This window comes from Cebus imitator, unplaced genomic scaffold (assembly GCF_001604975.1).
Source record: "Cebus imitator isolate Cc_AM_T3 unplaced genomic scaffold, Cebus_imitator-1.0 Scaffold234, whole genome shotgun sequence".
Classification (NCBI taxonomy): domain Eukaryota; kingdom Metazoa; phylum Chordata; class Mammalia; order Primates; family Cebidae; genus Cebus; species Cebus imitator.
Genome location: NW_016107549.1, coordinates 2,904,416 through 2,922,042, shown reverse-complemented (window position 1 = coordinate 2,922,042; position 17,627 = coordinate 2,904,416). Strand labels below are relative to the sequence as shown.

At 53.2% G+C, this 17,627-nt stretch overlaps 2 protein-coding genes and 1 non-coding gene across 8 annotated transcripts in view; 2 read left to right on the top strand and 1 right to left on the bottom strand.

The window, feature by feature from the left end:
• Positions 1 to 170: 170 nt before the first annotated feature.
• On the bottom strand, positions 171 to 9,080 carry ODAD3 (outer dynein arm docking complex subunit 3). Of its 2 annotated transcripts, none has more exons than XM_017497717.2 (11): positions 8,560 to 9,079; positions 6,327 to 6,448; positions 6,130 to 6,207; positions 4,732 to 4,902; positions 4,542 to 4,643; positions 4,315 to 4,440; positions 4,013 to 4,135; positions 2,902 to 3,054; positions 1,458 to 1,618; positions 1,216 to 1,372; positions 171 to 577 (listed from the first exon to the last, which is right to left on the bottom strand). In XM_017497717.2, exons 1-11 carry the CDS (start codon positions 8,801 to 8,803, stop codon positions 278 to 280), a joined length of 1,737 nt encoding a protein of 578 aa, XP_017353206.1. In that variant the 5' UTR covers positions 8,804 to 9,079; the 3' UTR covers positions 171 to 277. The 2 variants fall into 2 exon arrangements, with proteins under 2 accessions (XP_017353206.1, XP_017353207.1); XM_017497718.2 differs by having other exon boundaries at positions 433 to 577; positions 1,463 to 1,618; positions 8,560 to 9,080.
• Positions 9,081 to 9,127: 47 nt separating this feature from the next.
• PRKCSH (protein kinase C substrate 80K-H) overlaps positions 9,128 to 17,627 on the top strand; it is a 16,837-nt gene continuing 8,337 nt past the window's right edge. For 2 of the 5 annotated variants that reach the window (XM_017497722.1, XM_017497719.2), the window contains exons 1-7: positions 9,128 to 9,487; positions 9,814 to 9,969; positions 10,155 to 10,271; positions 11,997 to 12,092; positions 12,212 to 12,269; positions 14,797 to 14,914; positions 16,837 to 16,966. In XM_017497722.1, the coding sequence (XP_017353211.1) occupies positions 9,891 to 9,969; positions 10,155 to 10,271; positions 11,997 to 12,092; positions 12,212 to 12,269; positions 14,797 to 14,914; positions 16,837 to 16,966 (598 nt within the window). In that variant the 5' untranslated portion in view covers positions 9,128 to 9,487; positions 9,814 to 9,890. Of the gene's footprint in view, positions 9,492 to 9,813; positions 9,970 to 10,154; positions 10,272 to 11,996; positions 12,093 to 12,211; positions 12,270 to 14,796; positions 14,915 to 16,836; positions 16,967 to 17,627 lie in introns of all 5 variants that reach the window. The other 3 variants (XM_037727604.1, XM_017497720.2, XM_017497721.2) reach the window with 2 other exon arrangements.
• On the top strand, positions 13,344 to 13,443 carry LOC119466858. Its single transcript, XR_005195350.1, has one exon. It is a non-coding gene; the product is annotated as a small nucleolar RNA U13 (small nucleolar RNA).

Genomic DNA, 17,627 nt, shown 5'->3' with positions numbered 1-17,627 from the left:
GGCAAGCTCCACCTCCTGGGTTCAAGAAAGTCTGGTGCCTCAGCCTCCTGAATAGCCGGAATTACAGGCGTCCACCTCCACGCCCAGCTAATTTTTTGTATTTTTAGTAGAGACTTTTTGTATTTTTAGTAGAGACGGGGTTTCACCATGTTGGCCAGGCTGGTCTCGAACTCCAGATCTCAAATGATCCACCCGCCTAGGCCTCCCAGAGTGCTGGGATTACAGGCGTGAGTCACAGCGCCCGGCCACCTCTTCTGGTTTCTTCCTTGGTGGCTCCTCAAACCTCACTCGTTCTCCCCGAGACCCCTTCCTGGCTCGTCAGCCTGCACCCTGGTCTCCCGAGGTTACCCGCGGTTCCCTGGTTTTCCGACCCAGCCCCACTCCTCGATCTCTGGAGCCCTGCCCCATGGCTGCAGGGCACCTCGCGGTTGGTGATGTGACGCAGCATCTCCTGGACGTCGTGGCTCCCGAGCTGCGACTGCAGTTTCAGCAGCTTTTCCTCCACGAGGCCCAGCAGGTTTGGCAGATAGTTATCTGCCTGGGGATCCAGCTCCTTTCCCGCGAAGCGACCGTCCTCCTGCGGCCAGGGCAGAGTCCGGTCAGCCGAGAGGGGTGTGGCCTCGTGGACAGGCTCCACCCAGGGGCGGGCCTTTTCTCTGGGGGGCGGGGCCTGGGAGGTAAATTCCCATTTACAGGGGCGGTGCTAGTCAGTGGGGGCGGGGACGCGGGTCAAGGCCACGTCTGTGAGGGCGGAGCCTCTGAACTCTAGCTAGAATGTGGAAAGGTTTCGGGGAGGCCCCTTGGTGGGGATGGTAAAAACTCGAGGGAGGCCATTATGAGAATGGCCTCCTGAAGAAATGGGCCTCTGCTGCGGGCACGATAGGTCTGTCTCGGATTGCTCCAGAATTGCAGCGAGGTCTCCGAGGTTTTCGGTGGGGACAGGGTGGGGCTTTCCCTTGGAGGTGGAGCTTGGGACGGCACAGGGTCTCCTAAGTCTTGGGCTTCCTTGCGGGAGTGAGAGTTCCCCCAGGGATGTGGGGCGGGGATTCTGAGGAATGAGGCTAGGCTTCTTTCCATGTGGGCGGGGCCTCTGTCATCAGGGACACAGGATGGGGGTTCCCTAGGGCAGGCCGCTGTGACAGGAATCCCCGCTTCGTGATTGCGCATCATCGGTCCCGGGAGGGCCTGGAGGGGCTTCCTCTGGGCGGGGCCTACCACAGTGATGCGGATCAGCTTGCTGGCCAGGTGCTCCAGGCTGTCCTTGGCCACTTGCATCGCCCGCAAGGTGCGCTCCAGCTGGTCCTGGGCCTCGGCGTGCCGCCGCTCCTCCTGCTTGAGGCGTTCCCGCGCCTCGGCTTGCAGTTTCTGCTGGCTGCAGGGAACGGAGAGGTCGTCACGGGGGGTTCAGTCCGCCCCGCCGCCGCCCCACCGACAACCCCGGGATCCCAGGGCCTCACCTCACCATTGTGGCCTCCCCCGAGTACTTGAGGTCTTCCAGCTCCCGCTGCAGCTGTTGCTTCTCCTGCTTCAGCCTCACCAACGTCTGCTCGTTCTCGCTTTTGAGCGTCTCCAGCTTCGCGAAGGTGTCTCCCTGGGCCAGGAACCGCCGCACCACCGCCTGAGGACCACCCGGTCCCAGTCAGAGCCAGAGTCTAAGGAGGTGCAGGAGCGCTTCACCTCCTGCCCCCCACTCTGCGTCCCCTCGGAAGCAGGACAGGTGGCCTGAGCTGGCACCTTTTACACAGGGATGTATGGAGATACTGTAGGTTGGAGTCGGGGCTGCTTCAAGGGTGAGCCGCCCTGGATATATCATTTTTGCGGGGCCCATTCTGGCCCATATAAGGAATTTGAGCTGGGCACGGTGGCTCACATCTGTAATCCCAGCACTTTGAGAGTCTGAGGCGGGCGGATCACGAGGTCAAGGGATCGAGACCATCCTGGCCAACTTGGTGAAACCCCGTCTCTACTATAAAAAAAATACAAAAATCAGCAGGGCGTGGTGGCGCACACCTGTAGTCCCAGCTACTAGGGAGGCTGAGGCAGGAGAATCACTTGAACCCGGGAGGCAGAGATTGCAGTGAGCTGAGATCGGGCCACTGCACTCTAGCCTGGGGGACAGAGCGAGATTTCGTCTCAAAAAAATAAAAAAGCATACAAATACAAGGAATTTGAATCAGGCCAAATGCGGGGGCAGCTGGACAGGTGAACATAGCTTCTTTCCAAAATCAATGTGCCATCCATTTCTGGCCGTGAATCTCCCCCAGTCTCACAGGAAATACTACCCATCTTCGGAGCCATCCCCTCACAACGCCCAAATCTGGAAAAGGGCTGCGCCTCAGTGCCCCAGATGACCCCATAGGTGTCCTCCCATAGGTGGAAGTCCCAGAACTCCTCGGGGGTTGGCCCCATAGGAGGCGCCGCAGGTTGGCAGGCACCCAGAGGGCAGAAACAGGGTTGGGGTCCAGTGTTCACTGGCAGGAACCAGGACCCAAGGGGGACACAGCGGTCTTAGAATACTGCAAGGAAGACACTGCAAAGTGAGGGACCTGGGGCAGGGATGCCACTTGCAGACACTGGAGACAGAACAAGAGAGGAAATTCCCAGTTCTCCTACAGCTGGCATGGCAAAGGAGTTAGCACAGTGCAAGAGAGAAAGGAAGGCAAGTGTAGAAATGAGGGCGAGTGTAGACAGCTCCTGGGGGTTTTGCTTCGAAGGGCAGCAGAAAAACTGAATGGTAGCTGGAGAGGGAAGAGAGATTTTTCAAGAAAGGAGCAGGTTTGTGAGCTTAAGAACTGACCTGGCAGAGGAGAGGCAGGGTATGTTGGTTTCATTGGCCTGGGGACCCCAGGGTGCGTCTAGGGTGGAAGGGGCTCGGCAGAGAGGGCTGCGGACAGAACTCACGTGCGACTCGGCAGTGCCGGTGGCGTCCTTGACCTTGTCAAAGATCACCTCCATCTGGTACATGCTCCAGCGCTGCCGCAGCTCCTCCTCCTTGGCATGCAGGCTATCTTGGGTGGTGTCTTCAGACTGCAGCAGCAGGTGCTCACGGTGGGTCTGCTCGTGGGTTGAGGTCAGAGCCAGGGTCAGCTCGTGCACAGCGCTTAGGGCGGAGGATGGGGAGGGGAATCCAGACTGGGGCACCAAAGGGAGCAGGGCTAGAACTGGAGGGAGGGGAGAGGGCAAAAGCTTGGGGCCAGATAAGGGCACTGGGCAGGGGTCAAGAAAGTGGGACAAGGCCAGGCGCGGTGGAGGTGGCTCACGCCTTTAATTCCAGCACTTTAGGAGGCCGAGGTGGGAGGATCGTTTGAGCCCAAGGGTTTGACCAGCTTGGGCAATATGGCAAAATCCCGTCTCTACAAAAAATACAAAAATTAGTAGGCCTCGGTGGCGCGCCTCTAGTCCCAGATACTTGGGAGGCTGAGGTGAGAGGATCACTTGAGCCCAGCTGGTCTAGTCTGCAGTGAGCTATGATCAGCCTGAGCGACAGAGTGAGACCCTGTCTCAAAAAATACACACACACACGCGCACACACACACGCGCGCGCGCGCACACACACACACACACAGATACACACACAAACTACCAAAAAGAAAAATTAAAACAAAAACAAAAAGGGCTGGACGGGTGGCAGCCTCAGGACAGGTGCAGGGGGCGGGGCCAATAGGAAGGGGGCGGAGCCTTAGGCAAGGGTTAGGCTAGAGGCAGGGTCAGATTTAAGACAGGCAGTCTACTCAGGTGGGAAAGGATGGGTAGGGGTCAGTGAGTAAGGGGAAGGCTGAAGGCCACATCAGAGCCAAAATGGAACAGCCACCCAGGAGGGAAGGGGAGGAGCGGGGTAGGGATATGGGAAGAGTCTTTGCACCAACTGGGGGTGGAGTCAGGAAGGGGGCGGGGTTAGGAGAAACTTCGGAAGTGGGAGAAGGCCTAGGATGAGGTAGAGCCAGGGCAAGGCTGGGCTGGTCTGGGCTCAGCTGGGCTGGAGTCACAGCCGCGTACTCCTGGGTGCGCCCACCTTGCGCTCCATGCGCTCGTTCTCCAGTTTCCTCTCCTCAGCGCGCTTCTTGCAGTCACTTATGTAGCGTTCGCGCTTCTTGCGCTCTCGAACCAAGGTCTCCTCCAGATACTGCAGTTGGTTCTGGAGGGCAGGCAGGGGGGCAGGGGGACCAGATGGCACCTACCGCTACCCGCCACAGGGTGCTAGGAGATAGATGGGGGAGGGGGCGTTGGGGAAGCTCAGGGACAGCTGGGATCAGATTCTGAAGCTGGGAGACCGCGGCAGCTGGGCAGGACGGCCGGGGGCAAGAGGGTTAGCACCTTGGCAATCTCCCGGGCGTTGAGGGCCTCTTGGTTCACCAGGTGCAGTGCCTCCAGCTCGTGTTTGGTCCTCACCACCTCAGCCTCCATGAAGTCCAGCCGGTTCTCCAAGTGGAGGCTCTCATCCTGGGGCATCGTGAGGGGAGATGTTGGGGAGATGAGGCAGGTCTGTGACTGCTGTCCCTAGCCCCTGCTTGCCCCCTCACCCGAGCCCTCCTAGTCCCTACCTGTAGATAGGCCTTGAGCTGCAGGTACACGCTGGTAATGTGCTCGGCCTCCTCCGCCTTCATCCGGGCCTTCTCCAGGCGGTTCTCCAGGTTCCGCATGGTCTAGAGAGCAGCAGGGCTGGGCTGAGTGCCCTCTGCACTTGATCCCTTCCACAGGACCCTCTGCCCTGCAGGCCTCTCTCGGCCCTACCTTGGCCACCTCCGAGTGGCTGTTTTGCGCCTCTGCCATCTCCAGGTGGCACAGGCTGTGCTGTAGCTGGAGCTCCTCCAGCCGCCTCTGCCGTAACACCAGCTGGTGCTGCAGGGCGTTCCGCTGCTTCACCTTCTCGCTCAGCCGGTGGTCTAGGTGCTCCAGAGCCTGCTGCAAGGGGCCGAGCGAAAGCAGGGGCCTGAACACCCCATCCCAGCACACACCCTTCCTTCTCCCATACTGTGGCTTCCAGGACACCCCTCTCCAGTTTTCTACCCACCTCCCTGGCCACCCCTTCTGTGTTGTTTTTGGAGACACAGCACCGGGCTCTTCTCTCTGTCCACACTGACCACCGTGGTGATCTTACACACACTCAGCATTCTAAATTTTTTTTTTTTTTTTTTTTAGATGGAGTCTTGCCCTGTCACCCGGGCTGGAGTGCAGTGGCGTGATCTTGGTTCACTGTAACCTCTGCCTCCCGGGTTCAAGCGATTCTCCTGCCTCAGCCCCTGAGTAGCTGGGATTACAGGTGTGAGCCACCGTGCCTGGCCATTTTTTTTTTCTTTCTTTCTTTATTTTTGAAACAGAGTCTCACTCTCTCCCCCAGGCTGGAGTGCTGTGCCTCGATCTTGGCTCATTGCAACCTCAGTCTCCTGGGTTCAAGTAATTCTCCTGCCACAGCCTCCTGAGTAGCTGGAATTACAGGTGATTGCTACCATGCCTGGCTAATTTTTTTTTTTTTTTAAACAGAGTCTCATTCTGTTGCCCAGCCTGAAGTGCAGTGGCATGATCTCGGCTCACTGCAACCTCCGTCTCCCAGGTTCAAGCAATTCTCCTGCCTCAGCCTCCCAAGCAGCCAAGAATACAGACGTATGCCACCACACTAGTTGAATTTTTGTATTTTTAGTAGAGATGGGGCTTCACCATGTTGGCCAGGCTGGTCTCGAACTCCTGACCTCAGGTGATCCACCCACCTTGGCCTCCCAAAGTGCTGGGATTACAGGTGTGAGCCACTGTGCTCAGCCAATATGAGCTGTTTTTAGAAGTGGGGACTTGGTCTGTTTTTTTGTTTTTTTTTTTTAAGACAGGGTTTCACCATGTTGGCCAGGCTGGTCTTGAACTCCTGACCTCAGGTGATTTGCCCGCCATGGCCTCCCAAAGTGCTGAGATTACAGGCGTGAGCCACCGTGCCCGGCCAACTTGGTCTGTTTTTTCGCTGCATCTACTACCATGCCAGGATGCCAGGTCCAAGGATAGTGAGTAATAAAGATGTAATTGAATGAGCACATGAATGGCAGCTATTGTGCAGAAAGGATTGGAGAGGGTGAGCCTGGAGTCCAGCACTGAGGGGACCCAGGCTGGTAATGAAGGATGAGGTTGGGAGAGGGTGGGGCAAACCTGGCCTGTCCTGTTCTTGAGGTATGGCTTCTCCGACTTCCATTCTCGTATCACTGCCTGGACCACTTTCTCATCTCCCTGCAGGGAGGAGAGCGCGGTCACTTTTCATCATGCCACCTCTAGCTGAGGCCAGGTGCTGTCTCCTTGCCCCACCACCGCCCCGCGGGAACTCCTCCACCCACGTCTTCACCCCTTACCTTGAGCAGGTCCAGCAGCTTTAGTTCCAGTGCCTTAGTCTCCTCACGGAGCTGACTGATGGTCTCCTGGTTCTTCTTGATGTTCCACTGTGAGCTCTCAAAAAAAGCCTTCCGGTCACCCTCTGCCAGGCAGGTGAGGTGGACAGACACACAGTTACTGGGTGGGTGGGTGCAACATCCCAGAGAGAAGACCTTTTTTTGCGATCAACTTAATATTATAAGAATGCAGCAGCTCTCTCCGATCCGTGCCTCCAAGATGACAAAGAAAAGAAGGAACAACGGTTGTGCCAAAAAGGGCCGTGGCCACGTGCAGCCTATTCGCTGCATGAACTGTGCCCGATGCATGCCAAGGACAAGGCCATTAAGAAATTTGTCATTCAAAACAATGGAGGCTGCAGCAGTCACGGACATTTCTGAATTGAGCATCTTTGATGCCTATGTGCTTCCCAAGCTGTATGTGAAGCTACATTACTGTGTGAGCTGTGCAATTCACAGCAAAGCAGTCAGGCATCAATCTCATGAAGCCAGCAAGGACGGAACACGCCACCCCGATTTAGACCTGCACCTGCCCCATGACTCCCACCAAAGCCCATGTAAGGAGCTGAGTCCTTACAGACTGAAGATAGACTATTCTCTGGAGAAAAGTGAAATGGAAATTGTACTAAAAGCAAAAAAAAAAGAATGCAGTCGTCAACCAGCCTGGCCGACATGGTGAAAACCCGTCTCTACTAAATACACAAAAATTAACCAGGTGTGAAGCCGGGCATGGTGGCTCATTCCTGTAATCCTAGCACTTTGAGAGGCCAAGGCAGGCAGATCACATGGTCAGGAGATTGAGACCATCCTAGCCAACATGGAGAAACCCTGTCTCTACTAAAAATACAAAATTAGCTAGGTGTGGTGTTGTATGCCTGTAATCCCAGCTACTGGGGAGGCTGAGGCAGAAGAATCGCTTGAACCGGGAGGTGGAGGTTGTGGTGAGCCAAGATCGCATCACTGCACTCCAGCCTGGGCAACAAGAGCAAAAACTCTGTCTCAAAAAAAAAAAAAATGTAGAGACATGGTCTCATTATGTTGTCAGGGTTGTTCTCAAATTCCTGGCCTCCAGTGAGCCCCTTATCTTTGTCCCCCAAAGTGCTGGGTTTACAGGCATGAACCATCACGCTCAGCCTGTGAATACTGTATTTTCAATCTGCATTTAGTTGCGGACTCGGAATCCGGGAATACAAAGGGCTGACTATATTTACTGAAAAAAATCTGAGTATAAGAGGATCTGTGCCCAGGCACCATGGCCCATGCCTGTGATCCCAGTAATTTGGGAGGCTGAGGTGGGTGGATCGCTTGAGCTCAGGAGTTCCAGACCAGCCTGGGCACATATGGTGAGACCCCCATCTCTACTAAAACTACAAAAAAAGTGGCCTGGCATTGTGGTGTGAGCCTGTGAGTCCCAAGCTACTCAGGAGGCTGAGATGAAAGGATTGCTTGAGCCCAGGAGTTGGAGACCAGCCTGGGCAGTATAGTGAGAATCCATCTCTACGAAAAAGAAAATTAGCCAAGCACGGTGGCGTACGCCTGTAGTCCCAGCTACTTGGGAGGCTGAGGTGGGAGAACTGCTTGAGCCCAGTAGGTCGAGGCTGCAGTGAGCTATTGTTGAACCACTGCACTGCAGCCTGAACAGCAGAGTAATACCCTGTCAAAAAGAAAAAAGTCTGGCCGTGGTAGCTCACACATGTAATTCTAGAACTTTGGGAGGCCAAGGCTGGTGGATCACTTGAGGTCAGGAGTTCGAGATCTGCCTGACCAACATGGTGAAACCTCGTCTCTACTAAAAATATAAAAATTAAGTGAGGTGGCATGTGCCTGTAGTCCCAGCTGCTTGGGAGACTGTGGCACGAGAACTGCTTGAACCTGTGGAGGTTGCCGTGAGTCAAGATCATGCCATTCCTCTCCAGCAGAGGCGGCAGAGAGACCCTGTCTCAAAAAAAAAAAAAAAAAAACTGAGAGAGAGGGCGAGAAAGTTACAGGAAAGTTTGAGGTACAGTTCACTCGGTTCTGAACTCATGAGAAGTTTTAAGAGGGAGAGGAGGAAAAACATGAACAAATATGAGTTTTGCCCAGAAGCTGTTCATCTAGACTCATGCTGGAGAAATACCTTTGTCACACCATCCCTGGTCAGAAGACTGTATGGACACTGTTGACCCCTGACCCTCTGTGCCCGCTGGAGCCATCTTACCTAGCAGTTGTATCTTTCTACGTAATTCAGCCACCTGCGAGTGCATAGAGGACTTCCCTGAACCTCTGCGGAAGGATCCTGCCTTGGATCGGCCGAGGGTCCAAGCCTGGGTTGTGCCCTTTCCTCGGAGATGGCTGGGTTTGCCCGAAGTCTCCCTGCCCTTGACCTTGGAAGAGGGCGTCGAAGCCTGATCCTGAGGAGGCAAGGCGTTGGCAGAGGCCGCCCTGCACAGGGGGGACGTCATGATGGGGTCGGGGCCAAAGGCCCCTAGGGGTTAGGGGGACAACTAGGAGTCAATCGCCCCTGTCAGTGATCGGTCAGCTCGGATTCCTAGGACTCTGAAAAATGCACTTTCCAACCGCTAGGCGGTTGCTCTCCGCATCTCTCGGTTGCTAGGTAACCGCCTCCTCTTCGCTCCAGTGTTTCCATGGAGACTACACGCGTTCCATGGCTGACACTGCGTTCTCATTGGTTGACGCTGCATGGAGGGACCGTCCCAACAGTGGGCGGAGCAGAGCCGAGCAGCAGGACAGAGGGTCAGGACACTTTAGGGTCACGTGATCATCCCATTTCCCTCCCTCCCCCAACCTTTTCCCGCCCCGGGGGGTTCGCAGGCATTTTTCAGGAACTTTCTTTCCGGAGAAGCCGCCACTCCCAAGATGGTGGTACGTTGCGCCGCCATTAAGAGCGAGCCGTCAGAACTGTCCTCTCTAAGGCTTCACACTCCTGGCCAAGATGGCCGTCTCGGCTCTAGCACCTCCCCCACTCCTGCCACTCCCAATATGGCGACCCTGACTCGCCGTTCCCGGTGCGGGACGAACTACCGGTAGTGACGGCTCCCAGATATTTCCGCTTTCTTTTTGCAGCAGGAACCGTGCCTGCCGAACAAGAGGGTCGCGGTGGATACTGACCTTTGCCCCGGCCTCGTGTAGGTGTTGAACGAGGGAGTGGGAGGTTACCTTAATTTCCTACAGGGGGGCAACGGGAGGGTGCATGTGTGGGTGTGGACGGCGGAGACTGTTAACCCTTTCGGCCTATTGGCGGGAATTGGGCCACAACCAGGCACAGGGAACAAGGTTTGGAGATCCTCGCCATTGATTTGAGCCAAGTGAGACTGGCTAGGATTAGGGAGATCGCTGCCCTTCGCCCCGATATGGGAAACAAAGTGAGGCCTCATTGCCTGGGAGCGATGGAGGAATCCAGTTAACTGGAAGTAGCCCTCACCTACTGATCGGATCCCCTTTCTTGCTGCAGCGTGTGGATACAGCGCATCTCCCCGCTGCCGGCTTCCTCCTACAGAACCCGTTTCGTGCCTGAGAGCCTCTGGTGAAATGCTGCTGCCGCTGCTTCTGCTGCTACCCTTGTGCTGGGCGGTGGAGGTCAAGAGGCCCCGGGGCGTCTCCCTCACCAGTGAGTTCACCCTCCCCCCAAGCTAGAAGTGGGAGAGGCCAGCATTGGGCCTTGGGGATAGGCGTTAACAGCCTTTTGCCTCAGTTTCCCGGCCGTGCTACGCTGGTGGGGGTGGGAGGGCAGAGGTGGTGGTTGGTGGAGAAGGCCCCTTCCTGCCCTCACGTGAGCTTCCTGCACCCTCACAGATCATCACTTCTACGATGAGTCCAAGCCGTTCACCTGCCTGGACGGTTCAGCTACCATCCCATTCGATCAGGTCAACGATGACTATTGCGACTGCAAGGATGGCTCCGATGAGCCAGGTGAGCTTTTTCTCTGTTCATGCATCAGATATTTATTGAACACTGCTCAGTGCCGGGCCTGTCTGTGTGACCAAGATACTCCCTGTGCTGGTTCCCCGTTGAGTGGGCAGAAACAAGCCCAGAAGTCAGTGTTATGGCCCTGGGTAGCTGGAGGAGCCCAGAGTCCTCCTAACCCCGAAGCCTGGGGGTCAGAAAAGGCTCCTCCAAGGAGGTGAGGTTTCAGTCGAATTCCGAAGGTGCTAAGATGGAGGGGCCAACGTGGACAAACCCCTAGAAGTGGGAGACAGGGTGGGGCCAAGAGCAATCCAGGAGGAGACAGAGGTGAAGGGAAACCTTGGGTTTTTGTTTTTGTGTTTTTTGAAGAGACAGGGTCTTGGTCTGTTGTTGAGGCTGGAGTACAGTGGTGTGATCATAGCTCTCTGCTGAGCTCAAGTCATCCTCCTGCCTTGGCCTCCCAAACTGCTACAAGTTACAGGTTCAAGCCACCAGGATGAGACCTTTTTTTTTTTTTTAGACAGAGTCTTGCTCTGTTGCCCAGGCTGGAGTGCAGTGGCGGGATCTTGGCTCACTGCAACCTCTGCAGTTTCAAGGGATTTTCCTGCCTCAGCCTCCTGAGTAGCTGGGACCACAGGTGTGCACCACCACGCCCAACTAAAATTTTTGTATTTTTAGTAGAGACAGGGTTTCACCATACTAGTCAAGATGGTTTCCATCTCCTGACATCATGATTTACCCAATCAGCCTCCCAAAGTGCTGGGATTACAGATATGAGCCACTGTGCCCCGCCTTTTATTTATTTATTTATTTATTTAGAGATGGAGTTTTGTTTTTATCTCCCAGGCTGGAGTGCAAAGGCACTATCTCTGCTCACCACAACCTCCACCTCCTGGGTTCAAGGAATTCTCCTTCCTCAGCCTCCCAAGTAGCTGGGATTACAGGTGGACGCTACCACGTGTGGCCAATTTTTCGTATTTTTAGTAGAGATGGAGTTTCACCATTCAGCTAGTCTGGTCTCAAACTTGTGACCTCAGGTGATCAACCCACCTCAGCCTCCCAAAATGCTGAGATTACAGGTGTGAGCCACCACATCCAGTCGAAACCCTGTTTTGAAGGGCCTCAGTGAGGAGGGGCAGAAGTGCTCTCCAGGAGCACTGCAGAGCTTTACTTGAGCCCTGGGGGTGCAGTGCACAGTTCTTTCCTTCCCTTGGTCATTCTGTTTCTTGTACTCTGTGTGGGTCAGTGGCTTTTTTTTTTTTAGAAAGAGTGTCACTCTGAGTAAGAAAAATGTGACTTTATAAGATTATATTCATAGAGAAAATATTTTTAAAATTGCATTTGTTCTTTTTATTTATTTATTTTTTTTAGACAGAGTCACATTCTGTCGCCCAGGCTGAAGTGCAGTGGCACAATCTCAGCTCACTGCAATCTCCGCATCCTGGGTTCTAACAATTTCCTGCCTCAGCCTCTCGAGTAGCTGGGACACAGGTGCACGCCACTACACCCAGCTAATTTTTGTATTTTAGTAGAGTCAGGTTTCACCGTGTGGCCCAGACTGGTCTCAAACTCCTGAGCTCAGGCAATCTACCCGCCTCAGCCTCCCAAAGTGCTAGGATTACAGGCCTGAGCCACCGCGGCCGGCCTGTCAGGGGCTCTTGTCTGTGGATGGGAGGGACATGTCTGGCCCTGAGCTGACTCTGAAAACCTTTCCTCCCTTCTTTCTCCCAGGCACGGCTGCCTGTCCTAATGGCAGCTTCCACTGCACCAACACTGGCTATAAGCCCCTGTATATCCTCTCCAACCGCGTCAATGATGGTGTTTGTGGTGAGTGAGGATGCACCAGGATTCAGGAAAGGTGGTGGAGGGAGGGAGGGAAGGAGGGAGGAAGGGAGAGAGGGAGGAGGCACTGCTAGGTCTGATCTCGGCTCCTGCCTCTGCCGCAGACTGCTGCGATGGAACAGACGAGTATAACAGCGGTGTCGTCTGTGAAAACACCTGCAAGTACGTGGGTGACAGCACCTCTCTTGTCACCACACCCCAGGACTTTGCCTGACCCCACCCAATGAATCGGGCCCACTCTCTTTTCTGCTTTTCTGTATTGGGTGCTCCGTTTGTGCCAGGTGCCTTGTGAATTCTAATCACCACCTTTCCCTCTAGTCTGGAAGCAGGTAGGATTGTTTCCCAGTTCAACAGATGGGGGAACTCAAGTGTAGAAAGGGAAATCATGCAGGCGTGGTGGCTCACGCCTGTAATCCCAGAACTTTGGGGGGCTGAGGTGGGCAGAACATGAGGTCAAGAGTTGAAGACCAGTCTGGCCAACATAGTGAAGCCCCGTCTCTACTAAAAATGCAAAAAATTGGCCAGGTGTGGCGGTGCACGCCTGTCGTCCCAGCTATTTGGGAGGCTGAGGCAGGAGAATCGTTTGAACTCGGGAGGTGGAGATTGCAGTGAGCTGAGATCACGCCATTCCACTCCAGCCTGGGCAACAGAGCAAGACTCTTGTCTCAAAAAAAAAAAAACAACAAAAAGGGGAAACGACTTCCCCAGCGTCACATAGGAGATAGCGGAGCTGGCACTCGGACCCTCATTAGCCTAACTTCTGACGCTAAACTTTCCATTGTCATGCTCTGCAGCGGGCCCTGAAAACCCCAACACCTACAGGCAGGTAAAGTATACAACAGGAGGAGGCCAAGGATGAGGCAGTATGGAGAGGTGGGGAATGTGGCATCTACAGGAATAGCTATTCTCAATTCCTGTCAGCCGATCCTTTTGTAGTTCATAAGCACTGTGATTTTTATTTATTTGTTTATTCACTTTTTGAGACAGGGTGTCACTCTGTCGCCCAAGCTGGAGTGCAGTGGTGTGATCTTGGCTCACACTGAGATCTTCTGGGTTTAAGCAATTGTTACGCCTCAGCTCCCCAAGTAGCTGGAATGACAGGTGTGCCCCACCACACCTGGCTAACTTTTGTAACTTTTGTATTTTTAGTAGAGACGGGGTTTCACTATGTTGGCCAGGCTGCTTTTGAACTCCTGACCTCAGGTGATCTGCTCACCCCAGCCTCCCAAAGTGCTGAGCCACCATGCCTGGCCACAATGATTAGGATTTTATGCACATGTGAGAGCTGTGCCTCGCTTAAACCGTGTTATGACCTGGGCACATTACCTGTCTGACGTGACAAAGTACAAATAAACGGCTCATTGTGGCTGATGCCTGTATTCCCACCACTTTGGGAGGCTCAGGCAGGAGGATCGCTTGAGCTCAGGAGTTTGAGACCACTCTGGGCAAAATAGTGAGACCCCATGTCTATAAAAGTAAAAATAAAAATTGGAAATTATAATTTAAAAAATTACTGGCTGGCCATGTGGCTTACACCTGTAATCCCAGCACTTCAGGAGGCTGACACAAGAGGATCACTTGAACCCAGGAGCTCGAGACCAGCCTGGGCAACCTAGTGAGACCCTATCTCTCCAAAAATTTTTTAAAAAATTATCCAGGTGTGGTAGTTTGTGCCTGTAGATCCAGCTATTCAGGAGGCTGAGGAAGGAGGATTGCTTGAGTGTGGAAAGCAGAGATTGCAGTGAGCTAAAAAAACAAAACAAAGTCCAGTCAGTTGTTGGCAGGTGGCATGGCTGGAATAGTGTTTCAAAGAAGTTGAAGGTCCCAATACTTACGTAAACTCTCCGGATTCCGATCTTTTAAGCAGAAGGTGGATTGAACACAACCAACACACTTTCTTTTTGAGACAAAGTCTCGCTCTATCGCCCAGGCTGAAGTGCAATGGCACGATCTTGGCTCACTGCAACCTCCACCTCTGGTTTCAAGTGATTCTCCTGTCTCAGCCTCCCAAATAGCTGGGATTACAAGTGCCTGCTACCACAACCAGCCAATTTTTGTATTTTTAGTAGAGACAGGATTTCACCATGTTGGCTAGGCTGGTCTTGAACTCCCAACCTCAGTTAATCCACCCGCCTCAGCCTCCCAAAGTGCTGGGATTACAGGTGTGAGCCACCACGCCCAGCTGACCAACACATTTAATAACTGGATTGTCTTTTTGCCTGGGAGTCGTGATTTCTGTTCTTTCTGTCTTCTCTGGTTGTTTGTTTGTTTTAATTATGTGTAAAGACAGGGTCTTTATATGTTGCCCAGGCTGATTGTGAACTCCTGGGCTCACGTGACCCTCCTGCCTGCCTTCGCCTCTCAGAGTGCTAGGATTACAGGCATGAGCCACTGCACGCAAGCTAGTCTCCTGTCTCTTGAGAGTTCATATCTAGCTCCACCTCCCAACACTCCCTAGTCCCTTCCCTGACCCCAGGGGCCTACAGATCCCACTGTCCCTCTTTCAAGGACAGAGGTGAAGGATGCTGCTGTTGAGGGGACCTGGGAGGCTGGGAGGAGGGTTTGATCTCTTATCTTTCCCAGCATGGCTTGGTGGGGGCCACAGGTGGATTGAGCTATTTTGGAAGAGGCAGACTGGGTGGACTCTAAGTGCCCCACTGGTGGCTCCTGTGTGTCCCCCCCACCTCAGAGAGAAGGGCCGTAAGGAGAGAGAGTCACTGCAGCAGATGGCCGAGGTCACCCGAGAAGGGTTCCGCCTGAAGAAGATCCTTATTGAGGACTGGAAGAAGGCTCGGGAGGAGAAGCAGGTGAGGAGCCTGTGGGGCTGCCCCAGGGGGATCTGAGCCTTGGACTTTGTAGCATGGGCCTGCAAGGCCTAGGTGGGGTTTGCCCCGACTCCTGTCCTGGGGCAAGTGACTGCCTGCCTGCACTTTGCTTTCACAGTTGTGTGCTAGGCATTTAGTTATTGGTTAAGTATAATAGTTTCCAAGTGGGAGGCAGCCAGCTTAGGTATTTATCAGGGCTGTTAGAGACAGAATACTTGTTCCCAGGTACTGCAAGGAAAAGTTGTCATTCAGACAAAAAGTTCTCTCAGCAAGGCAATTTTACTTCTGCAGAAAGGGTGCTCCTGTTAGCTGTCTTACCACAAGAGTTCAATGAAAAAGGAAAGGCAGGCATATTTATTCCTTATGCATTGTGTCCTTATTGCTGTTTCTGATCTCCATTGGTTGGAGGTGGACCTCACAACCTAAACTGAAACCCGACTGGCTCACAACTTAAAACTTTTCTAAATAGGTAAAGGCAATGGAGAACAAAGGAAAAGAGGCAGTCCAAATAAGGAAGGGGCATACACTGCGAGCTGGGACACGCCTGTGAGCACGTCCAGCACAGACATCTTGGTTAAAGTACATGGGCATAGAATGTGCTATGTGCCTGTAAGCATGTCTAATGGCTTCATAGGATAAAGCTTAACAAAGAGTTATTAGCAAAAAGCAAGAAGGCTTTGAAGACAGTCTTTAAAGCAAACTTTTATTTCTTTTTTTTTTTTTTTTTTTTTGAGACAGAGTTTCACTCTTGTTACCCAGGCTGGAGTGCAATGGTGCGATCTCGGCTCACCGCAACCTCCGCCTCCTGGGTTCAGGCAATTCTCCTGCCTCAGCCTCCTGAGTAGCTGGGATTACAGGCACGCGCCACCACGCCCAGCTAATTTTTTTTTGTATTTTTAGTAGAGACGGGGTTTCACCATGTTGACCAGGATGGTCTCAATCTCTTAACCTCGTGATCCACCCGCCTCGGCCTCCCAAAGTGCTGGGATTACAGGCTTGAGCCACCGCGCCCGGCCCAAACTTTTATTTCTAACGTTGATTATTATTACTCTTTAACAAAAAGAAAAATTTTGAAGAGGAATTTTTTATTTTTTATAAGGGCCTTGGGCATCAGACTAAAGCAGCCTAGAAGGGCCTTGCTGCCTCCTGGGGATGGGAGGGTGGCTTCTCCATATCCTGGTTCTGTGGTCCCATTACCTGTAAGATGGGCTGATGACAAGATGACTCCCCAGCTCTGACCTTAGCAAGATAACATCAGCCAGTAGCAGCTGGATTAATTCCATAGGGTGGGTGCTTTGGGGTCCTAGGCATGTGTCTCCCTACCTTGCCTGTGTACTGGACAGGAGGCTAGAAACCGATCTGGATCTGCCTCAAGGGATTCATTGCTAGTGGGAGGGACAAACAACCAGGGCTGCTGGGCAAAGGGGAATTTGGGGTAGAGGCTCTTGCCAAGTACCTCTCTCTCTTGGCTTGAGGGCAGGAGACAAGGAAGGCTTCTTGGGAGGAGGAGGCCTCTATCTCAAGTGAGATCTATTGGGTAATTTGGAGTTAGTCAGGGAGAGTGTTCCAGGCTGAAGGAACAGCATGTTTGAAGAACCAGAGCCAGAAGAGTGTTTGGGGGTCTAAATGTTGTCAGGGCACCTGGATCCTAATAAGACAGGGATGCAGTAGATGGGGCTGAGAATCAGGCAGGGGCCTGATTACATGGGGCCTTGTGGGCTACATTGAGGCATTTGGGCTTCTCCCCAGAGGGCTACAGGGAACCCCACCCAGGGAGAGAGACCCAGTGTGGTGTGTGTTTTGGAACATCCCCTTGCTGCCCTGTGGACTGGAGGTAGGGAGGTAGTAGTCAGTGAGGAGGAGGCAGAACAGAGGAGAGCTGGTCTTGCCTTCTGCCCACCCAGAAAAAGCTCATTGAGCTACAGGCTGGGAAGAAGTCTCTGGAAGACCAGGTGGAGATGCTGCGGACAGTGAAGGAGGAAGCTGAGAAGCCAGAGAAAGAGGCCAAAGAGCAGCACCAGAAGCTGTGGGAAGGTATGGCATAAATCGGTCCAAGGACTCGCCTGCAGTTCCTGGGTGGGAGGGGGTCTGGGCCTAGGAGTCTCTTGCTCATTATCTGTTGTCAGTTTCAGCAGATTTTTGATCATGGTGCCAATTTCCTTGTGTGCTTGCTTATCTTTGATTGTGTGTTGGTCATCATTTTTGAAAATTATTTATAGAAACAATTTTCTATAATTATTTCTATAAATAATTTTCTATAATTACTTATAATTATTTCTATAAATAATTTTCAACCTAGGAAGAGAAGGTGTTCTCTAGAGAGAATCTTCTTTTCTTTCTGGCAGTGTTCAGGAACACTGCCATTCAGCAGTCCCCCAAATGCAAATGCAAGGTTTGAGGTTCCTCCAACCTTCAGCAGTGTGTGAACTGAGGGAGACACACAGGTTGGTTGTTTCTGATCCAGCCTGTCACTGAGGAGACAGCCCCCTGAGGTTGTTGAAGTGATCTCCTATTAGTCTGCCTCACATTGGACTTACTTTGGACAGTTTTGCTCTGTTGCCCAGGCTGGAGTGCAGTGACGCAATCTTGGCTCACTGCAGCCTTCCCCTCCGGGGTTCAAGCAATTCTCCTACCTCAGCCTCCCAAGTAGCTGGGATTACAGGTGGACACCACCACACCCAGCTAATTTTTTTGT